General features: G+C 40.6%; 1 protein-coding gene across 1 annotated transcript; it reads left to right on the top strand.

Annotated features, from left to right (window-relative positions):
• Positions 1-7,777: 7,777 nt before the first annotated feature.
• On the top strand, positions 7,778-22,452 carry LOC121941554 (uncharacterized). Its single transcript, XM_042484378.2, has 19 exons — positions 7,778-8,261; positions 9,401-9,559; positions 10,322-10,440; positions 10,528-10,711; positions 11,969-12,081; positions 12,481-13,855; positions 15,226-15,350; positions 16,790-17,045; positions 17,302-17,429; positions 17,530-17,626; positions 17,748-17,870; positions 18,149-18,321; positions 19,414-19,511; positions 19,709-19,836; positions 20,097-20,277; positions 20,449-20,593; positions 21,963-22,039; positions 22,267-22,313; positions 22,405-22,452. The coding sequence occupies exons 1-17, from the start codon at positions 7,850-7,852 to the stop codon at positions 22,035-22,037; spliced, it is 3,891 nt and encodes a 1,296-aa protein (XP_042340312.2). The 5' UTR covers positions 7,778-7,849; the 3' UTR covers positions 22,038-22,039; positions 22,267-22,313; positions 22,405-22,452.
• Positions 22,453-23,649: the final 1,197 nt, after the last annotated feature.

The following is a 23,649-nucleotide window of genomic DNA, read 5'->3' as shown; positions in this document are numbered from 1 at the left end:
CGAACCAAACAGCCTCAGGTTGTCCCCTTCCACTCCAAACGGTGCGTAAAGAGGAGCACTCCCTTGAATTCAGTCATTATTACAGGGATTTCTAACACCTCTACCCCCCACCCCAACAAATACCCTCTCCTAAGACTGCCTCAAACTGCAGTTTAATTTTTCACCTGTATGTCATGTCATTGTTTAAAAAAAACAGCATTTTCCGAGGAATATAAAATAAACATTTGGACACACATAAGCATGAGCTACGGCTCATTAAGCCCATAAAATGACTTCTCCAAATATGGGACATTAAGAGGTGATACAGACATCAGTGTCTTATCTCCCTGACAGCAGGTACACTCTCATGGCTGCATGCTTTTAAGCAAGTGTAACGTAAAAATAAATACAGGCTCCTGTAGATGCAGTGTTGATTGGTGCAACAGAGTCATATTAAAATCAATGAAAAGCCTTCAATAGATAATATATTGCGACAAAGTGATATTATTGTATGAGATTAAAAATAACATGAATATTCATCATATAGTACATCATAAAAAGTCATACTATAGCGTGTCATAGAAAATGTAATTTTTTTTTAAAAAGTCATAGTATAGTATGTTAAAAAAAATCATGGTATAGTATCTGATAAAATGCACAAATATCATAGTATAGTGTGCTATCAATGTCATGATATAGTATGTCAGTAAAATGCAAAAAATCATAGTATTGTATATCCCCAAAACAAAATAAAAGTCATAATGTAGAACACCATCAAAATGTAAAAACAAATCAAAGGCAATCAAAAAAAAATGCAAAAATAAGTCATGGTAAAGTTTGTCATAAAAAGTCTCAGTATAACATGTCATAAAAAACGTAATAAAATGCCATATTATAGTATGTCATAAAAAATGCAATAACATGTCATAATTTAGTCCTGTGTGTGTTATGTAGTAATATTGTTATTACAGTGAGTTACCTCTTTGTACCTTTTATCAATGCTGTGGTTAACGTGTGGTTAGATTTGGGCACAAAAACCACTTGGTTATGGTTAGGGAGGAAAAACATACTTTGGCTAAAAATACCCAGTTTTAGTGGCACAATCTCTGCAGAAAACAGCAATGTTGAAGTAAATAAATACAACTGCTTTTTGTGGCACTATTCTGGAAGGAAATGTCATGACGTCAATGTCATGATTCCCTGCTGGAAACACAGTGATGGGTTGCTAAAAGCACAGACGTTTGGTGGCTAAAAAGCCACCAGAAACACAGCAACACACTAAAAAACAACTGATTTTGTAGTTTGTTGGTCTTGCACAGTGGTCTGCAGCTTAGCAGGGATCCACAGTTTCCTGCACCTCCCGATGACAAAGTCAGCTCATATACAATGCCACTTTAGAAATGTTGATACGACACGTATGAAATGTACAGATGTAACGCATCTGTGCTTTGCAGAAATGTCTAATGTCTAGCGCCTGAGCTGGCCTTTAGGTCATCATTTTGGAAAAGCTCCATTTATCCCAAACACAGAAAAACCAAGCTGACGTTTTACCATTAGAACACAAATCCTTAAGTGGACGTACTCTAAACCAAAGCCATGTTATGCTGCTGTAGAGCCTAAACCTCACACATAATCAGAGTCCAGCCCAGCTGCTTGTTTTTTTTTAACACGTTTTGCAGATGAAGCTCATACTTCCAGAGGAGTCAACAGGTATCCAAAACATTCAATGACATACTGAGCAGATTTCAAGTCCAGTTGAGTGGCTGTATCACATGTAAATATTCAGTAACATGTAAAAAATCAGCTAAAATGTTCAAACTTGTCTTCCCCCACTCTGTTGACAGTCCACACACATATGTATTTACCAGTGTAGAGACGCCTATTTACTGTGCCCTTACATGACCTCTGGACAATCCAATCCTGTAATATCTTATTTCATCTTTTTAAGGCACACTATGTTTGAAAATATGACTATAATGATATGAAGATTTGTAAAACTTATGGTGGGAAAATATAAAATATATATATATGTGTTGACATTCAAACTATGTGTGTTTTCAGGTGGTTTAATAACACATGCAGTGGCCTGATCTTCCACTGGAAAAGTAATTCAGTTAATGCGCGCAGGAACCTTTCTCTGACATTTATAAGCCAATAAGCTGACTCTAAGACATTTCATCTGTGGACCAGTGTTTGTTAAACACGAAAGGACAGGAGTGAATAAGAAAGTTACATTATCAAAGATGGCCAATGGAAACAGGATAGATAAAGAGAAATGCTCATATTTTAGCCACAAACTGTCATATTTAAACGAATACTGTCAGATAGGTATTGTTATTGGCTGCAGTCAAATAATACCATGCTATTAGGGGATTACTTGGCAGACAGTGCATATCTAGTAAAGCCTTTTATCACCAGTCTCAGATGAGAGAAAGCACAAGCAGTTATGGGTGTTTCTACAGAGAAGCAATGTACAAAAACAATACAACAACATTTATGCATTCTGTCTTATGTCCCCTCAGGTCTTGATCTCTCAGTGAAGACAACATGGACTGAGGATGTCGTGATCCCAGTACTACAATGGCTGCTTTCTGCTCATGGAGGTGGGATGAAGATAGACACCATAATTGCTTCCTTAGCTCTTTTACAGACCACTCCCTCATTTGTTGACAGTACAGATTCACTCAGTAACCTGGAAACATATCAGGATTAGGAATTATATCTCCCACTCAGGTCATCTGTGGCCTGTAAAATAATACAGAGCCAAGAATCTAATACCCCGTACACGTCCACATGGCTCACAGCAGAGAGAGTACAGTATGTACAGATACTAGGATTGAAGTAAAACAGGAAGGGGAATGTATTTTCTCTGTGGTTTGGCATGGATCTACACTGAAGGCTCCCCTCTCCTACAGATGTTTGTCAAACATCATCAATGGGTCAAACAATATTTAGAGACTCAAGGCAATCTTTAAAAAAAACCCAGCACTTTGCATTGCTCTGGAGGAATTTCCAGAAAGACTCATCTATATACTTTACTCAGCTTTCAACTATATTATTTGATCTTGCCAGAACATAATGTCTTTTTTCTTTTTTAAAAACACATGCAAAATATCAACGCATTATCTTGAATTAAAACATCTATTACTACAACTAAACATGATACAGTGTACATAACTGATAATCGTTTTTTAAATTAGGGTTTATGCTATCAAAATTGAGTAAAGAGATATGTAGTACCAGATACCATATTTGTTTGGACTAGGTAAAAGCAATAGTGGAAGAAGTATTCAGATTCAATATTTAAGTAAAAGTAGCAATACAACTTTGCTAAAGTTGTAAAGTACTCCATTACAAGTTCTTGCATTCAGATTACTGCTTAAGTAAAAGTTTGTCAGTATAAACAGCAAAATGTAGTTAAATTATCAAAGTAAAAGAGCTTAATTATATTATTCCATGTGACTATTAAAAAGTGGGGCGGCACGGTGGTGTGGTGCATCTATGACCGTGTTTACACCTGGTATTAACGTGCATCCTTGGAGATCGAATCACAGGTGGACAGCTCGTACAGGGAATGCACCCAGTGTGTCCTCAATGCAATCACTCAGACCACATTCAAACGGTGGATTGGGCCGCATACAGACACATTCTTTCAGCAGTGTGTCCACTAATGTGTTGTGGGCCACGCTGAAGGACTGCCTACTCAGCTGACGCTTCTCGACTCACTGCCAGTAGACGCAGCGCTGAAGGACCCTCTGTGGAGCAGCTCTCCCCCGACAAACAGTCAGTCTAATGTCTGCCTGACCTGCAAGAACTGCAGCTGGTTTAACACTCTAAACAAACTCACAACCTGTTCATAAAAGTTAGTGTGATGCTAACAGTTAGCCATGTCACTCTGTGTGTGCAGACTGAAGCCCCTTTCCCACTGCACAAACATCTGGCATTTATATTTAATGGGAAAGGCTACATTGCACTTTGAGCAGATGACTCTGCAGTGGTCACTGGTGTTTATCGGCTCCGATTGGCAGTGATGGACGAGACCTGGGTGGATGCAATATTTTTACCCCCTTTTCCGGTGTGTCATTGTCACAAAATATCATCTGTCTTCATTCTGGACATCAGTCAAAATTACCCGGCACCAAGTTTGAAAGAAAGACTCATTAAGTAAAAAATATAAAAAAGAAGTAACCATTGTAAAATTTTCACTGGCCTCCATGCACTACTGTTTAATAACCTGTTTTTTGGCACATCATTGATGTTGAGCATGACACACCAGAAAAAGAAAAAAAAAACGTCCACTGCAGAGCAGCGTACATAGCTCTGGACAACTGGTAATTGAAACAGGTCTATCGCCTATTTTATACGAGTTTTCTGTGTTTAAATAACCCAAATATATGCTCCAAATTTGGTGGAAAAAGGAAAAGACTCTCACTTAAAAGAAAAGAACTTTCTGCAGGTTAAAACAACAATGCATTAAAAAACAGATGTACATGTGCATGTACATGCTTGCTTACATATAGAGTGGGGAAGTGAGATCGGATCACAAGACAACATCACTCGAGATGTATGCGGAGACTTATTCTAATGCCAGATGGCATGAACAGTCAGGCTTTGACCTGTCCACTTGTGATCCGATCATCCAAGATGCATGTTCATACCAGGTGTAGATGGAGACAGTTTTGTGTACTTTATATAGGACTGCGACTAATAATCAAGTTTGTTATGGATTAATCTGCTGTAGAAGTAAAAGTAAATAGAAATACTCCAGTAAAGTACATGTACCTCAAGTCCTGTACTTGAGCAAATTCACTACTTAGCAACAATAGGCAACAGTGGCAAAACCTTTGGAAAAAAGAGAATATTTTTTCACCCCAATTATCTAAAGACTTTTTGAGAATTGTGGAGATAATTTCAGTACAGCAGTAAATGTTGTTTTAAAGACTCCTCAACAATAATTCTCTTCAGAATATTGGATGCGTGGTTTTGTGACTTTTGTGAATGTATTGGTGCTGTAATACATTTGAGGCCCAAACTGGGGATGGGTTTTGTTAAAGTTAAGCATCTCTAGATCAAACCTGTTGAAATCAAATATCTCTTTCAGAGTGAATAAATTTCTCACAGGTTCTCTATGTTACACAACATTGTGCAATACTGACTGGGCGCTGATAGAGTCATTAGTGTAAGTCTCTGTTTTATTATAGTATTGTTGAGATGAAAATCATTGAGAGAGCTGTAATAATGTCAGAGTGGACAGGTGGAAGTATTGTTTCCTGGCAGTAACTCTGAATAGAAGCCAAATTTGAAACCATTATATCTGACCCCTGACGGTTTGTCATATCCTCACAGTGAACGATGAGTGGGTGCTTCGCAGTGCTGCTTCTCCTCATACACCAAATCTGAGTCACAGGAGTTTTCTATTCCCATCACAACATGTGGGCCTCTGCAGAAAGTACAATCTAACATCCATTGTACTGTGGGTGTCCGTTGGAAAGACATTAAACAGAAGTAGCTGCTGCTGAAAAGACTGTAGTGAAATCTTCCAGGAGCAAATGCTGACAAGAATCTCATTTCTTACTTTGACTGTTTTCTATTTTGTGTTTTGTCCCCAGAATTTATATTAAATCTCAAAGAAATTCCTTACCCAACAAGACATTTTAACAGGCTGAAAAATCAAAATCCAGATTTGTAGCCGATTCTCATTGGCTAAAGCCTTGCAGTTTTCTTGACTTAAAGCATTGATATCTCCACAGTGGCTGAACAGATTTTTACTTTTTAAACTGCATTGAAGCGTCCATCATCCTTCTAGTTTTTGCAATTCAAACTGTGAAATAGCTGTTACCAGACTCTTACATTGTTGGTTTTTATCAACACACACAGCTAAACTCAAGGCTAGACCGGCCCTTTGGGAACACAGGGATGACCCCAGCGGCAAGAAGCCTATATGCTGACATTATTACACAGCACTGCACACATCTCCCCAACACGAATCCCTTTGTCGCACACTCCCCAGCTCAAAACTCTGCACGATTTCTTTTGAATTGTCGCAGCAAAATTGATTACCACAGCCGTCACTGCAGGGTTTAAATTCCACAAGTCTGAGCTTTTTTTAAGATTAACTCCAGAGACTCTCATTGCCTCCAGACACTCAGGCTTAAAGCCGGTCCATCCTGATTCAGTCTATTGCAAATCTACAGCAACACAATACCTAAGAAGCTTCGCCACAGTCCCATTAGCCCTCCACATCATGACTCATACCTGCAGGACTATCCCGTCACCTTTCATGTTGGTCTATAACTGCCACTTTTAACCAATTTCCTCTTCATCCAAACTATAATGTAGGACAGTTGGTCTCAACCTGATGGGAACACCACATGCTGTTGTGATAAATCTGAGGGTATGCAAGAAGAAAATGCAAAAAATGTTTCTGCCACATAAATGTGTATATATTTTTTCAGACTTGACTTTTTCCTTGCGTGAACTGCTCAATAATCTTATTTCATCAAGACCTTGATGAATGATTCACTCTTTGGTTGAAATTGTCACAGTCAGAACTGGCATATACAGTATATATAAGATTATATATATATATATATATATATATTTCTTCATTGAAGGGGTTCACAAGCTAAAAATATTGGGAACCACTGATCCCGGACTAAATTTTATATCCAAGAGGCCACCTCCACCTTGTACAAAACCAATAACCTCACAAGATGTCAAGGATAAGGAGTCTTCTTGGAAAATACCAGATAAATATAATATGTGAATGAAAGAGGACACGTTCAGTATTGTTCACTGATTTTTAATAAAACACTGTGTGTTGGTTTCTTAGGATTCATGGTAATCATACTGTCTGACATAATATGTTCATGAGACTAACATGGTCAAAACAGACATGGTCTTTTAAAAAGTAAAAACAAAATGACCTTAAGTTAGACATATCTGAAAAGTTATGTTTTCATATATTTTTGTACATTCATTCAAATACTGTACTTAAGTCCAAATTTCTCATGCCACTTTATACTTTACTTTATACTGTACTACATTTAAGAGGGAAATATTAGACTTTTTACCCCACCATGACTACTATTTGACCGTCATAGTTTCTAATTACTGTTCAAAATAAGATTTTTGCATACATAACATATTAAATAATAAAATATTTACAAGTACAGCCAAAATGGTAAGTTGATTAATCAACTGACAAAATATTTTAGTGAATAATTGGTACCTATTTTGTTAATCACAAAATTTATTTTTCATTCAAAAATGTCAAGATTTGCTGCTTTAATTATTTTAATTATTAAAGTTTTTAAATAATGGTTTTAAAAAAAGGTTTGGACTGTTGTTTTGATAAAATAAACATGTTTAAGGTTTCACTTTGGGCTGTTGGCAATTGTGATGGCTTATTTTATTGTTATTTCACTATTTTCACTATTTCTACAAACAAAACAATCAGTCAGTTACTGGAGAAAAGGATCACCACATAATGAATCTACATTAATGCATGAGACAATATTCAAATGATATAATATATAACAGTAGTCTATAAAAGTCAGATTTTTCTGAATTAGTACCTGTACTTTTAAACAGTGTAGGCTTTATTTTTAATAGGCTACATTGTCCATGCAGGACTTGTCAATGAGACAGCATATTTTCGCAGTGCTGTGTTAGTACTTTTCCTTAAGTAAAGCCTCTGAACTGGATTAAATTAATAACAATTCATACTCATAATAAACAATTATTTCTGGAGCCCTCCCACCTGTGCAGCTTTCTCATTGGTCCATTGCTGATGACTCTTAATTGATCGCCCTCATGTGCAGGTGACGCCTCTGTGCGCACGTGAGCAAAAAGCGTCAACACTCCAGCGATGTCTTGCAAACAGAAAGGAGATAAAACAAAAAATAATGTCTTTTTATTTGTTGTGACCATTTATGTTTACACATTTCAAGTTAGTCATTCGGTAAGTTTGGGACACCGGGAGGAGGATTTTACTGCTCACTACATTCAAGAGTCAAACGCCGCTAGATGGGAAAAGATAAAACAAGACAACCGCTCACAGCCGGGACATCCACGCACATTCACCCAGCCGGGTCTCACGGAGCCCCGGCCTCAATCTGCCGTCTTCCCCGCAGAGCCGCTGCCATACTTCAGTGCTCCGACACTTGATGAAACCAATAACTTCGAGCTCAACAGCCTGTCATGGATTGTCGGTCGTATCAGTCCGGAACCACGGTCCTCGGCTCCAGGATCTGAAGGTGGATATCAAGCAGATTTTACAGGTAAGAGCTAGCTTTAGCTTGCTGCTAACGTGGGGCGGCATATTGAAAAGTCAAAGGTGTGTTGTTGCTTCAGGGGCGGCTGCGCGAAAGCTGCTGATAAACCTCAGGTGATGCCATTTGAATCGGCGTCGGTTGAAGTTGATGGCTACAAGTTAAAAAATAAAAGTATTTGTTGTCTTGAAGTTTGAAGTTGTGAAGTTAGACAGAAGTAAGGCTAAATGCCTCTTCAGCTGCTCCTCGTCTCCGCTTGTAGCTCGACGCTACATTAGCCGCTGCTAGCACGACACATCTGGATTTCTGACCTAGTGCACTAGAATAAACTTAAAGGGCTCTGCTCTGACCTAACCATTAACGGCCAAGATGCGTTATGGGTAATGTAGGCGCCAGGTTTAAACAAGGACGAGGCATATCTGGTATAAAAAAAACACCATCTGGTTCTGCTGCATCAAATTTTATACATTTTAAACTGTCTGTCCTGAAGTTAGACAATGCTACAGGCAGGCAGTTAAATCTCTGAAATAACTGTGCAGTGGACGCAGTGTTAGGTTAGTAGTTAGTAGTTAGTTGTTAGTCCAGTCTACATTTACTTGTATTTTTCTTATTGGTTTTGAGGCACTTGTACTTGAGTATTGAGTATTTATTTTATGCTACTTCTCAGAGAGAAATATTATACTCTTCACCATTTTTATTTTAGAGCTTTGGTTATTAGTTACTTTTAAAAATAAGATTTGACATAGCCTGCAAAACATTGATCCGTTTATAAAATATGGTCCATTTCCACAGATTAAACTACTAAAAGTATTTGAAGTACTTCAAGTTAGCTCCTCTTTGACCAGTTACATTATACTGCCAGTGCTGGCATAATAATACTTCTTCTGTACTTGTACATGTTGACTGCTGGACTTCAAAAGTAATGGAGTATTTTTTATTTTTTGGTATTACTAATTTTACTTAAGTAAATGATTTGAATTCTTCTTTCAGCACTGCGCAGTAGTGATTTGACATGGGAGCAGTAGAGGATAAACCCATCGGCTATCAGTCTAACCATCTGTATACATATGCAAATATCTGTTTATAGAGATTAAGTGTAAACCAAACTAATCCCTTCTTTGTTAACATGCTGTTTTAAATCCTTTAAGGTTTTCATGGAGTCCAAGGGAAAGTTGTGGGCCCATCATTTGACTCCAGTCCACATTTCTCTGAGTGGCTGGCTATGAGGCCCTTGGTGCAGTGTGATGATAGTGTCATGACCTTCACTGCCTCTGGAGAAGGACTCACACACCTGTTAGTGGACAGAGGTAAGATGCATGATGCTATTTATAAAGGTAGCTTTAGTGTTTGGACCGATGCTGTTTGGATGTTGGGTGTCAGGCTTGTTGCAGGGGATGTCTGCAAGACAAATGTGCAAGGGGCACACAGGTTCAGTGCAGAAACTAGAGGCCTTCATTTTCCATGCCAAGGACAGTGAATGCATATTTACAAAGGTTGAGGGTTTACAAATGTTTAACATGCATGAGTCTGTTTTGCTGTCTGTCTTACACACTACATGGAATGATTTAAGCAGCTTTCAATGTTAAATCAGTCTTTTTTGCAGGTAATTTAAAATATACATGAAATGCTAGACTTAGCGGTTGGAACCTATATTGTACTTTTGATCTTTCTTAAAATCAGATATAGCAGCAGGTAACCTTTACTGTGAATTTCCATAAATCTGAGTTTGTTTGGGTTTTTTTTTTTTCACTTTTAGTTGACAGGTTGTGCTGTAAAATGTCAGAAAATTCGAATTGTCCTTCACAATTTCCCAGAGCACAAGATAAAAAGTCCTTAAAATTTCTACCTTTGTGCAACTAATGGTCAAACACTCAAAGGTATTCAAATACAGTGATCTGAAAAGAATTAAGTGCCAAACTGTCACATTTTAGAAGCTCGAGCAAGTGAATGTTATAATATTATTATTATTATGTCAGTTAATTTCCTGTGGATCAACCAGATAAATCAATCATTCAATCATCCAATTGTTGCAGAACTAAAATGAACTGTTCAACATCCTCTCTCTCCAGAGGGAGCGTCTCCCATCTCCCTCTTCCAGTTACCTTCATACTGTGGTTACTCAGTGAGGACGTCATGGAGCGACCTTGAGATGATGGTGCCCTATGATGCATGTTACATTACACAGGAGGTACCAGCAGCAGCAGCTCCTGTTTTATTTTTCCACCAGTAGTCATGTCCTGTGTTCATCACCCTGTTATTGTTTTTTTCCCTTCAGAATGGAAGTTATGTGCTGCCCCTGTTGTGGTGGGGCAGCCCATTGAAGCTTTCCTGTCCTGTGCAGATGTCCACTCCTGTCCCCTCTCTCTCCCACTCTGTCCCCTCAGTCTTCTGCTCCCCCTATGGCATGGCGGTGCTGATACATGGCCATGAGCAGGATGTACAAGTACTGGGAGTCATAGGTATGTTGTTTTTATTGGAGGATTAATGCGGAGTTGTTTTGTTAAAAGTATTTCCACTATATATCATATATATTTGTCAGGTTGTGTTTGGGAATCCATATTTATGTTACAAATGTTAACAATGTAGGGATGTAGCTACAATTCATAAAGTTTACATTCTACAGTTACCAATTTTTACACTAATACATCTTCATTTTAAGGTTTATTGCGGTATGATTTGACACTGTATAACATTTATTTAGAACCCGTGTATTTAAATCTGACTACATTTAGGCCAACAAATAAAGGATTTTTTTTATATTGTTGTATCAGGTATATCCCCATCAGAATTTTATTCCTGGCAGGATGAATATTTGAAACAGCACTTAGATCTTCATTTTGGAAAAAGGACATAAAGGGTCAGCAGTTTTCTAATACATTCTTCTGAACATTTCCCGGAAAGGAATAAAGCATGTAATCTGATACTGTTGGCACTAAATATCTGAGGCTGTTATTTTAGCTCCACATTTGTTCATTGTGTTGAGTTTTTAATGTGCTGTAAATTTCCAGAGGATTTTCAGGATCGTTTTGTATGTAATTTTTTTTGTTTGTTTGTTTTTTTTTGTTTTTTTTTTTTTAAAAAGATGCTGTTTATAATTTGCAAAGAAATGTGAGGCAGACTTGCCTAAAAACTCTCCAGGGGCTTGAAAAGTGGCATGCTCCAGGATATTATAGGAAATAATTACAGCTATGCCATACACACTATTTGTATGTATCTGTTCACAAATGTACAGGATATAGATATATAAATATTTGACATGTTATCTTTATCAGGCAGTAGTGACATTATGTTTAATTTAAATGCGGCAACTTTTTCAAAATATAGTTTCGAAAAACACTTAATTTTATTAAAAATTCTTTCTCTGTATTCAGTATTACAAAGTTCTCTCCAGGACACCTCTGAGTACATTGACTAGTAAAATAAACTGTTACTGTTTTATTTCCCAACATGAATGTCTACATGCTGTTTCAAAGCCATCTTCACACTGCCAGGGATAATATTCATCCTGATCCTTTGTTTAATTAATCATCTTGTTGGTGTAAAGGTAATCAAGTTTAAGCATCCTTAGTCTAAATGCTGTAATTAGCCTAAACTGTGAATGTTTTTAACTGCAAAATTTAAAGTCCCCTGAGATAAATACTCTACTGGTGTCAACAGTGCTGAGTCTGAAATCATTATTGAGACTAACCACAAAAAATGTGCTTTCTGCTTTACAGTTGATGAAGGCTGGGCTCCGTTTGTATCTGAAGTGTGTGCATACCGCATCCCCTACCATCCAGGGCAGCTCGCCTTCTTCATCTCCTACGGTGCTGCTTGTATCACCCGTGGTGTAAGTTTGTTATGGTTCTTTTTTTTGAGGGTCTTTGAAACTGTGCCATCCTAACAGGGCTCCGCTTCTTGACTCACATATTCAAAACAGTCCACATCACAGCACTGCAGTCGCTGCCTAAATTTGGCTGATTCATTGTCACTTTGAACTAATAAAAAGAAAAAAAATCTCTGTCTAATGTGAGGTCAAAGACTGTACCAATATCCCCTTCTACACGCTTGGTTGCTGAAGAGACAAAAGACTCAGTCCAGCCGCCCTCTATTACAGCTGATCATCATCTGGTTAATCACATTGATTAGGAGTCACTTTGTGAAAAAGACTAAAGTTCTATGCAGATTCAGCAACCTGGGACGATATTGTCTTTTACTAATAATATTTTCATGTTATGCTTTTTTTCAGGACAATCTTCGTCTTCACTTTATCTCAGATGATCAGGAATACATCCTCTCCTGTCCAGCCAATCCTCAGTTTCCCTCTCCTCCTCAGTCTCCTGTTGACCCCCAGCTACCCTCTATCCCAGATCCTGTCAGCCCTGCACCCACCTCTCCTCCTCCTCCCCCACCTCAGCCGCCAACCCAGGAGCAGATTGCTCAGCCTCCCGACTACCCCCACTACCCTGGATTCCAGCACCCCCAGCTTCCTCAGGTCTACCCTCCTGGCCCACAGCCTGCCCGCCCCCCTCGACCCACTCCTGGCAGTCCTCCTGGGCCCCAGCCCCAGCAGCCTCAGAGGTCTCTCTACCCCACGGAGCCCTCTTCTCCTGGAGAAAAATCCCCTTCCTCTCCTTACCAACCTGTTGCTGTGGTACAAGCTACATCCTTCCCAAATCTTGGCTCAGTGCAGGAAAGTTCTCCCAGTCAAGTTCCTAAATTACCTGTTGGGCCTCCACAGCATGCATCTGGTGTGTATTTCCCCTATGTGCCTTTCTACTACCCTGCGGTGACGCCAGCTCCAACCTCTGCAGCTAAAACTACTACAACTACTATCCCTCCAGCCACCCACCCACCCAAACTTCCAGCAAGTCCCTATTACCATCAGTATTACTTTCCGATGCCTTACTATCCTGCACCCACTGCAGCACCCGTGACCCAAGCACCTGCTCCTCTGCCTCCCAGCCCACCATCACCTCCTCCCTCTCCACCGAAACAACCTGTAGGTCTCCAGCACATAGGTGGTCCATTTTATCCCTATGCCTCTCATTATGAATGGCCCTACCCTGGTGTTGAGGTGCAGCCCGCTTCCCCTTCACTTCCTGTGCATACCATTACTGCTCCACCTTCTTCTCCCACCACCACAACGACCAGCACTTTGATGGTTCCCAAACAGCCTGACAGTCCCAGTTATCCCATCAGCCAGGTTTATCCCCAAAGACCCAATTACATTCCCACACCTCCACCCCCTGCCAAAAAGAAAGCTAAAACTATCCCTCAGGAAACTCAGCAACCAGCGGCTCCACAAGCCGTCTGCCCCCCTTATACTCACACCATTTGTAACTACTACCCATATCCCTATTACCACTATTATCACTATTACCACTCTCTCTACCCGCCACACTACCATCCACATTACGCTCCTGCGTCCCAGTATCCAGAGATTCAGCCACCAGAGACCACCGCAAAACCTTCCCCCACCACCACTACAACTCCTACCACCACCACTTCTACAGCGTCCACCACAGCTGCACCCACTCCACAGGCCCCACACCTCCAGTGTCTGATGGGGAGGATGGTTGCCTTCCTGCCTTTTGCTCACCCAAACTCCATCCAGGTCAGAGGTCAGTGTTTGTGTAAACACAAGAGCACTTTGTGTTAGTAAAAAAAAAAAAAAATTGCAAAGAGCCTAATATCTAGCCTGGGAGCCAGACAAATCTGTGAGCTCATGTTTCATTTGCTCTCATGCGTCTGGTCCCCCTCCCACTCAAACAGATTTCTACCCTGCCAGATCATGGGGCAGATGTGATATGCTGATTGACAGAGCAGCTTCACTGGTCTCTGCTCTGTTCAGGGCATTGCACCAAACTCACAAAACTCAAATGTGAATCGGGACTCTGTTACTGCATTGTCTTTTTCCCACCTTAGTGTTTAACAGTACCTAAGTGTACTGTTTAGTTGTAATTTGAGAACATGTGACTAGGCTGTTTTGAGCAAGCACCCCTTAGCTTGCATTTGTCACTGCATCAAATGTTACGTTGTTCTGATTGGTTGTAGGTTACATTTTGTTGCTCTGATTGGTTGCAAGTCTATCCAATTGTACCCAGAGGCATTTTGGTCTGTGCCTGTAGATAACTCCTGCTGCAAAATCAAAAATGAACAGAGAAGGTTCCAGACTAGTCTGCTGATGCCAGGCTACCAAATATCCATCCTCAAAAAATCAACAAAAAACTCTCCAAGGCTCTGAAAATAGTTTCTCAACAATATCTTTATTGAAGTTTCAACAGACAAAGAAAATAAAATGAACAATGACAATAACAATAATTTTAATAATAACAGATTATAAATCAACTGAAATACAAATGTTAATTCGATTAGAAATAAATAAATAAAATAAAAATACACAAAAAAGAAATTAAAAAATCGGTAAATAACATAACAAAAAAGGAGATTAAATAAAATATTAAAATAAAAATAATAAAACAGGCAGGATCAGTGCTTTCATGCTATTCATATAATATTTCCTTCTCAGTCAGGGAATGCTTTGTTGGCAAAAAAGGACATAAATGAGCCCCAAACAAACTCTTTCTGTTTACCGCCTGTAAATAATTTTAAGCCATTCTAGCCGCATGGCTCCAGTGATTGCAAAGTTGGTGTGTTGGCTGGTTTTCACTTATTATCTTAGTGAAATATCTCCATGTCTTCTCGATGGATTGGCTTAAAATTAGTTACAGACATTGTTCCCAAATGATTGATTGTAATTACTCAGATGATCCCCAGATTGTCCTCTAATGGCAGTGTGGTGGGAAGAGTAGACTCAAAGAGACAAAGTAAGAGCGCATTAAGACTAAATGTAGTGTCCATATTCCTATTTTATACATTTGTATTCTGTACTGTGGTACTGTGTAGAGATAAATGCTTTAATACCTCTGCGTTAGACTCCTAAATGCCAACTCAGAGACATCAGTGTACCAATCCTTGTTTCTCACATCAGACCAAATGAAGACGTGGCTGTTTGTCTCCGCTGTGTCTCCACTGTGTGGGTACATGCTGCAGATGGCTGAGGGCTCTGGGGTAATTCTTCACTCTCCCCTGCCTGCCTGCCACAGCCAGCCACGGGTGAGAACTTTGATAATTCCTCGTCACTGCCTGAAAAATGTGTCATCTTTCCATATTTGCTCTATTTGACTTGTGTTCCCGTTATTTTATAGTTATAGTTTAATTATAAGATTGTATCTGATGTAGTTTAGTTGTGATGACAGGGTGAGCTTGTTGGAACGCTCATTTAAATGTAATGGTGTGAAATTGTGTTTTGTGAGCCTTTTAAATCTAGATATACAGTAACATAGTAGCTCTTGGACACCTTAAAGTCTTAGGTGACAGGTGGGTGTGATCAAAAAATCTGACTTGGAAGGAAAAGATAATCCTGCACCATATTTATCATGTGTACACACATCCACAATGTGTCGGGCCATTGAAAGTCTGACGTTTATGGAGTTTGGTCCACATGAAAACATATATACTCATTGTCAGTTTGAATGAAAATATACACATTGTGTACACAAACATATTGTATTAGATGTTTGTTGAGATGTAGCCAATCATAATCTTGTAATCTGTATTTTGCGATGGTGATTAAGTTATACCCGTGTAGTGCCAATACAAAATGTTCCTGTTCTGAATGGGCACATTGCTTGGTGTCCAGCACTGCTTCTTGCAACTTTCTTGAGAACCATTCATTTGAACAACCTAACACTCCACGCAGAGAGTAATGCCTCCTTTCATGACAGCTACCCATTTGGGACCAAACTATTCCTGGAAACAAAATTGTTCATTCCAAACTTTACATGGCTGAAGGTTGAAATGTTTGCTACAACGTAACATTTCCGGTCTCTCTTTTCTTCATCTGTTGTTGAATGTACTACAGTGAGCAACACAGAGCGAGCTGTACCCAGCATGCCGTTTCGCTGTGTAACAGTTAATGGGGTCCCCTCTCAATATACTGCTACCACTGATAAATATGTACCAATGATCTCAAGAGCACACTTCACCTCCTTTCTTCACTTCCAAGTTTGAAGTCCATCAGGTGAACAGTTGTTGAAAAAATTGAAGGACAGACAGACTTTTCCCATTGAAGTTAGAAGACATTATATTGAGAAGTGTTTCTTATGTCAGATGTTATGCTCAATATGCCTCAGTGCAATATAATGTTACCACAAAGTACAGAATTATCTCAGATTGCCAACACTGGTCGTTTGTGCCACTTGGGTTGTACATGATTTATGACACCAGTCCTGCTTGCACGTAGAACAGCCAAGCAGTTTTTCCCAGTCAGCAGCTCATATTTACAATTAATCCCATATGGATTTTATGCAGCATTTGCTCTACATGCATGTGTACTGGGTGGAGTTTTTATGTTCTGTGCAGCCCAACTGGTGAGAACTTAGTTTTTTTTGTGAGTTGAGCTCAACTCGCAGAATCTATTTTTAAAAATAGTGTAGCTCAAAACTATGCGTGGTGGTTCAAACTGACTTTATTGATCTTTTTTTCTCTTTTAGACTCCTTCCACCATGTCTTTACCTCTCAGGTTTTGGGACCTTTCCATTGCACAGTATAGGACTCTGGACTTGCAGTGTCCATATCAAACAGCCCCTGAAACTCCTGCACCAGTTACCCCATCAGTGTCCCCTATCCCACCCAGCACCACCACAAGCAAGGCCAGTCCTCTTGTCCCAAAGCCGAGAGTCATCTGCTCCTCCCATCAGATGGTTGTGGAGCTCCCCTCGGGTCCCATCTCTGGAATTTTTGTTAAAGGTGTGTGTGTATGTTGGTGTGTATGTTCCAGGTGCATATGGTTGCCATCAGCTCTGCATGAGTTGAATTTTAGCAGGGTTCAGGGGGGCCGTTCTGGTGTACAGTCGAATGGGGGTGGGGAGAAAGGTAGATGTTTTTTTTTTGGATAGGGCTGCACTAAAAGCTCTGCGCCTTGCCATGCTGAGGGCTGTAATTGTGCCATTTAAAGTCTACACAAAAATAGCTTATTGTATGTTTCTACATGTCCTTTTTCCAGACATCAAAGGGGACAAAATGAACCTCCAGGATGCTCCACGGCACTGTGGGTATTCTGCAAGAAAAGGCAAAGATGGCAAAATCCGTTTGAGTCTCCAGTTACACTCGCTCTGCCACATGAGTGTGCAGGCAAGTATTGACTCAGATTTCACACTGTGCACATGACCTTTCGTATAATTGACCATTTGCTGTAGCCATTAACTCCTGTATAAACATTTTTCTCTAAAAGGGTAAAATGTACATCATTGCTGTTGTCTACATGACAGTAAACGGGAGACAGGAGGCTCAGTTTTCCTGTCCAGTCGTCGTCCTCAAGTCTGGACAAGGTAAATGGTTTTTATATTTACACCTCTGAAAGGCTATTCAATTTGCCAAAGGGTTGTTTTCTCCCGGCCATTCAGAGTTATTTTAACTGATGCGGCTGACATTTGTCGTGCTGTCCCTCAGAGTGCAACCTTCCCAGCGAACAGCGTCTCCCCTGCAGACCCAGCCTTCTATCCCAGCAACAGTGCCTCTCCATGGGCTGCTGCTTTAGCAAGCACCCCCCTGCCTGCTACTACCCCATGGATGGTGAGCTGCAGTTTGCATCCCCACTGGCATTTTCACGCCTCTTAGTTGAGTACAGTTGAGCTGTTTTGGGTACGGATATATAAGCGCTGCAGCTGCTGGATGTGTGTAAAGAGGCACATTCAGAGCACGCATAGCATGATTCAAGCTGGCAGTGACACAGAATGGGAAAAGGGTATAAGATACCTTGGGTCTCATTATCAATTGCCTCCTGAGATTTCTGACCTTTTGTTCATCTGACCTTTATATAACTGTGTATTCGTGTTTGTGTCCTCCTCCAGAGTGCACTATCGACCGCCACTTTGTCTTCTCCGTGCCGGCCTCCCTCACAGACCCCCCTCTTACCCCTGCCCTGCTTGTCGCCGCCGGCAACTCCACCTGCAAACCTCAGAGAGTGACGTCTGACTACGCCTTGTTCAAGATCCCGATGGATGGCTGTGGTACACGCAGAGTGGTGAGCTTTAATGAGTTAAAACGTTGTCCAGAATATTAGTTATATACCAGAATAAACAATTAACTGATTGTGCAAGTATTTCCCGTGTTTCCTAAATGCCTTAAAGCTGGGGGAGGCAGAAAAAGAGAGTGTCAGAAAATGAAAATACATCTTCCTTTCTGCAGCTTTCCTCTTGCCCTTCTCTGTCTTAAGTCCCGACCACAGGCTTATGCATGTGCTGCATATAATAACCCAGTGTTTCTTATACATTGAGAGTTCCCCACAGCTTATTCACTTCGCCCCTCCTTGACTCTCTCTCTCTCACTTTCTGTCTCTCTGTCTATCAGTCCACAATTGAGACAAGAATTACCAAGATAATGTCAACCAACCCACGGATCCTTTGCACCGCCTTCCACTGCTTCCCTGAGAGGGGAGGGGGGAGCAGCTCTGAAGACCTATAATGGCTTAAATTCAGCCATCACGAATCCCCAAGCCCCAGGTGTCACAGCAGGCTGGTGGCCAGCAGCAGTGCCGGGTATCACCTGTGTAATGGGAGCAACAAAAAGTTTGCCAATCTGGTGGGGTGTTGGGGCAGCGCAGTCGCCCACAGCTGGGATAAGTATTGGCTGGATTTAGGTTGCTGCAGCTGCTAATTGGGGGTCTGTCTCCGGATGTGCTGCTTTGTAGATGATGACTTGCTTTATTTCATTGTCATGGTTTCTTTCATTTCTCTCTATTTGATTAGTAAGTCTTCCTTTTTTGGGTTATGGAGCAGTGTAGGCAGTTGTTGCCAATGCTGGAATAGCAACTTTCTCTGCAGGATGCTCCGTTATTGAATCAGGCAATCACTGAAAGGATGAACATGTGCAGCATTATTTGTAGAATAGCCAATAGGAACCCTCTCTGCACTGACTTGTAACTGCCCAAGGTCTCCAGTCATGTGCTAGGGGAGGTGCAGGAAGCTGGTTTTCTCTCTTATCCCCTGATTAACAATCTGCTCAAAGTTTGTTAGAGGATTTTTTGCCCAATGATGCAAATCCCAGTGGATCCTGGACGATTTAGTATTTCCCAGTGTCAACATAGTAAATTGCATGTCTTATTCTGTCCTGACAGGCAGCAGGGAAAACGGTGATCTACATGGTGGAGGTCGTCAACAGGGTTCAAGCAATCAGCCTCAACTATGGCACCATCACAAGGGATTCTCCTGTCAGGTCAGAGCATGTTGCTTTTCATTAGACTAGACACTAAATAAGTTGATTTAATCAATTAGTTAATCTACTGTTAGGTTAGTTTAGCTCTCAGCTCTTTATTTTGTTTCAGCTTCCAACCATCAAATTAAGACAAATGCTAACAATAAATCAATTAATACAGAAGCAGTTTCCATCACTGTTTCCTGTCTTATTCTCAGGTTGTTGGTGGAGTGTAGGTTTATGCCCGGCAGTGTTCTGAGTGTGAGCTACTTGGTTAAAACTCCCAGCCTGGGACCTGAAGTTAAGACCCAGGGCACGTTTGGAGTCCAGCTCAGGATTGCCAAAGGTACGTGGTCTTCATTTCAATATCAAAAACTGCTTTGCATATTTAAGAACTTGTTAAGTTGTGTCTCTGGGCACAAGTTTACACCAGTCAAGGTGGATGTAAACGGATGATAATCAAATCACAAATCTTATATGTAGTGTATCAGCACTGTATGAATGCCTCAAAAACATTCTGATCAGCTGAAGGAGAACTAACTCTGAGTGGGTGAAATGTGGTTCAAGAAATAACCTCCTTCTACTCAAAAACACTCCTCATCCCAGACGCTAAGTACAGCAGCTACTACCCTCAGTATCACCAGCCCCTGCAGATGCTGCTTGGGAAACCCCTGTACCTGGAAGTGCGTCTGCTGAATGCCCCGGACCCCAGTTTGGTGCTGCTGGTGCACTACTGTGTGGCCTATCCCCGCTCTGGAAAGGCTGTGTGGCTGTTGTTGTACAACGGGTACGTCCAGGCATCAACAAAAAAATTTCAGGAGGGGTTTGCTGCAGAATGAACAGTATTTTAAAGTGTTTTTCACAGAGAGGAGATAACAGGGGAAATGAAAGGAAGTTTATTTTTAATCCTTATTGTCTTGTTATCCAACTGTCTCACGAATTCAGTGTCACTCCCCAGATGTCCTAACCCCTTGGACCCAGCCCTGGAGAAGGCTGTGCTGTCGGATCCTCGGCCACCGTCTCCTCAGGCTCAAACCCGCCGATTCACCATCAGCACCTTCCAGTTCCTCCCTGATGGTGAACTGAAGGATCAGGATGAAGAGGTAAAGACCAACAGGGAATCCCTGAGGTCCTGTGAATAACAGTGGGTGGAAATTGGAAACATCTAACTGTTTATTGTGTTCTTTTTATGATTTTTCGAGGCATCTTTTAAGTACGTCCTACTTAGTGTATAGACTCTGATCTTGGAGACAAGTAGAATGCTCTATCAGGACATGGCATCTAAAATAATTTATGGCAATACATAAAGGAAAAGTTCTACATTTTGGGAAATGCACTTTTTTTGCTTTCTTGTTGAGAGCTGGATGAGAGGAGTGGTACCACTCTGATACTTGAAGGAGAAACATGAGGCGACAGAAAGCAGACAGTTAGCTTAGCATCAGGACTGGGAACAGTGAAATTGCTTGCTGTTGGATCTTGATTGTTTATCCAGGGTTGGAAAAAGGTTTCATGACTGAGAGACAGTTTAGGGCATTAGCATATGATTGAGGGGCTTCACAGGAAAAGAGCAGTTGCAAGCTTTCAGCAATATGCGTTATCAGTCACTCGAACCTGACCCACAAACCAGAGTTGAGTGTTTCTGGTAATGACCGTTGCTAATAACAACCCTCTTGTGTGTGGCTGTGTTGTATTTCATTTCCAGTTAATATCACAATATCAAAAGTGTGTTTAAAAAGTACAAACATAGATAGACAGCAAGTACTCGCCCATATTTTAGGTGGTTGCATCTTGAGTGTATCCCTAGTGCGCAGCTGATAAGTAACAGTGGTTTGTTAAAAAGACTTAACGGAGAGATGTTTTTAATAGGCTAATGAGCACTGCCTAAGCTTGGCTAATCAGCTGTTGGCACTCCCTTTATATTTAATGGACAGAGCGGGTATCAATCTTCTCATCAAACTTTTGGCAAGGAAACAAATATACGTATTTCCCAAAATGTCTCCTTGTTGCTTTAAGCAAGCTTCCCCTAGAGTTTTTATGTGTTTCGGCAAGGGAAGAAATTCAAAACGTGCAGCTGTTTGCCTGGAGTGCTTGTGAATTTGCCCCCTGGGAATCAGTGAAGTCTTATCTATGAGTGGCTGTTTGCATTGGACCTTTTTTCTTTAGACTCCTTGGCTCAGGTTTGTAAAAAAAAAAGGAAAGAAAAAGTTTATGGCTGTCCTCTCATTGCAAATTAACACTGGTTGATTTTTAAATTTCACATGGGCATATAGTTAGTGGAAAATGAAACCGCTGACAGCTGTATCTCTAAATCTCTCAAGTCAGCATTCATTACGAGGACATGTGGAGAGGCCATTTTGTAAACTGCAAATTCTGGCCAAATTTCAGTTGGCAGCAACTGCGAGTCATAGTACGCTGCACACTCGAGACTGGACGCTACATCAAATCCTGCTCTACTTTTGCCCTCCCTCTCAGATCTACTTCATGTGCTCAACTGAAATCTGCTCGCCGCGTGATGGGCCCTGTGTCGAGGGATGCTTCGGCCAGTGACGGTGAGGAAAATGAGCACTCTGTCCTCAGATAACCCACCACACCCTCATGAACTGTGGAGGATCGCATGAAAACGCCCATGAATGAGCCCCATTACGCCAGTCCTCCTCACTGGAAACCGCCAGAGAGCCAGTAGTAGCTGCACTTCCATATGACAGCAGGACAATGATTTAATAATGAGGAGGGTTTTGAATTATTTATAAAGACTGATCCATTTCCTGTTTTCCAGTTACGACATGGAAGGCGATTGAAGTTGGTTGAGATGATTATGATCTGGTAAGCGGCAATAAATGTGTTCAGCTTATGTAAAAATACAGCAATGTAACTTCTCTATAATAAACATATCTCCTCTTCTTCTCCTTTTCAGGCCTCAGACATCACTTGTTCAACCAACAATAAAAGCTCTTAAAGGACAGTGTCTGTGTTTGTTTCACCCAGTTTTACAGCAGGAAGTGGCACTCAATGAAAATGTGGGAGCAGCATTGTCTACATGAACATTTAGCTCTTGTAGACTGATTGAGACCGTCTTGTGTTTCTGCTCTGTATGTGGAACATGCAGCGATAAATGTTTGAGCAAGATAACTGGAAGTTTAAAACACATCAGTATGGAGATGGTGTCTGTAAGGGAACGTAAGCATATTTCCAACCAAATTTGATCACACAAATTAACTTGGTTGGGGGCCCAGAGACAAAAAGAGTTGCTGTACCACATTAGCTGTACCACATTAGCCCCCACTGTGCAATATGTAAAGTGTCCCTTTATAGAAGTATTATAAAGCCCCAGGTTTACTGTGTGGTTATTTCATTAAATACAAGGATAATGTACTGTGTTACCCGATTGGGTCTCTCTTCAAGGTAAGGTCTTTAGTTGTGCTTTAGTTTTTTTTTCCCCAATTAAAATTACAATTAATCACATTACCACAAACCACTTGCCACCCACACAGTAGAGTGAAGCTGGGGCTTTTGGTGTTCAACGGCAGTTTATTAAGTGCACACTACAAAAAGAGTCTGCACATTTTGCAGGTTTATATATAAACATCAGACACACAGCTGTAAGAAACTCTCAAGTATGCATACACACCAGCAGATTACCAAACATACAGGTAAAAATGTTAATGGAGCAGTAACAGAATTAAAGGAACAGTTTGACATTTTGAGTAATACACTTACTCACTTTTGTTTCAAAAGTTAGATGATATTGATAATGTTCTAATTTCTGTCTGGTAAATTCATTTTTTTCTCTAAGGATAGCAAAGGCATGACCCACCCCACTCTGTTTTATTCTGCCTATGATTGGCTTACGCTGACATTCTTATCCTAACCGGTCCCACTTTTCTTGCCTGAACCTAACCCATGGATACATATTATATTAAGTTAATAAATGGTTATGTCCAATCAAAACCGTTTTGTTTGGCACTGCTCTTGGAAGGCATTCATTGTGTTACACTGTTGTTTCCATGAAAGGAGACAGTCGTGATACAAATGGAAAAAAGTTCCTCACTGTCATATTTTTGGGCAATGTCAGCATGATGGTATTAGAAAGTTAGAGAAATTTTCAAACACAGACCTGCCCCCAACTACAATGCTGGAAGGGTGAGGTTTTCAGAAGCTA

The sequence above is a fragment of the Plectropomus leopardus genome, chromosome 3 (assembly GCF_026936395.1).
Source record: "Plectropomus leopardus strain MGB_pleo_1.0 chromosome 3, ASM2693639v1, whole genome shotgun sequence".
NCBI classification, from domain to species: domain Eukaryota; kingdom Metazoa; phylum Chordata; class Actinopteri; order Perciformes; family Serranidae; genus Plectropomus; species Plectropomus leopardus.
Note: the sequence above shows the minus strand (reverse complement) of the source record. Positions and strands in the feature narration are given on the sequence as shown.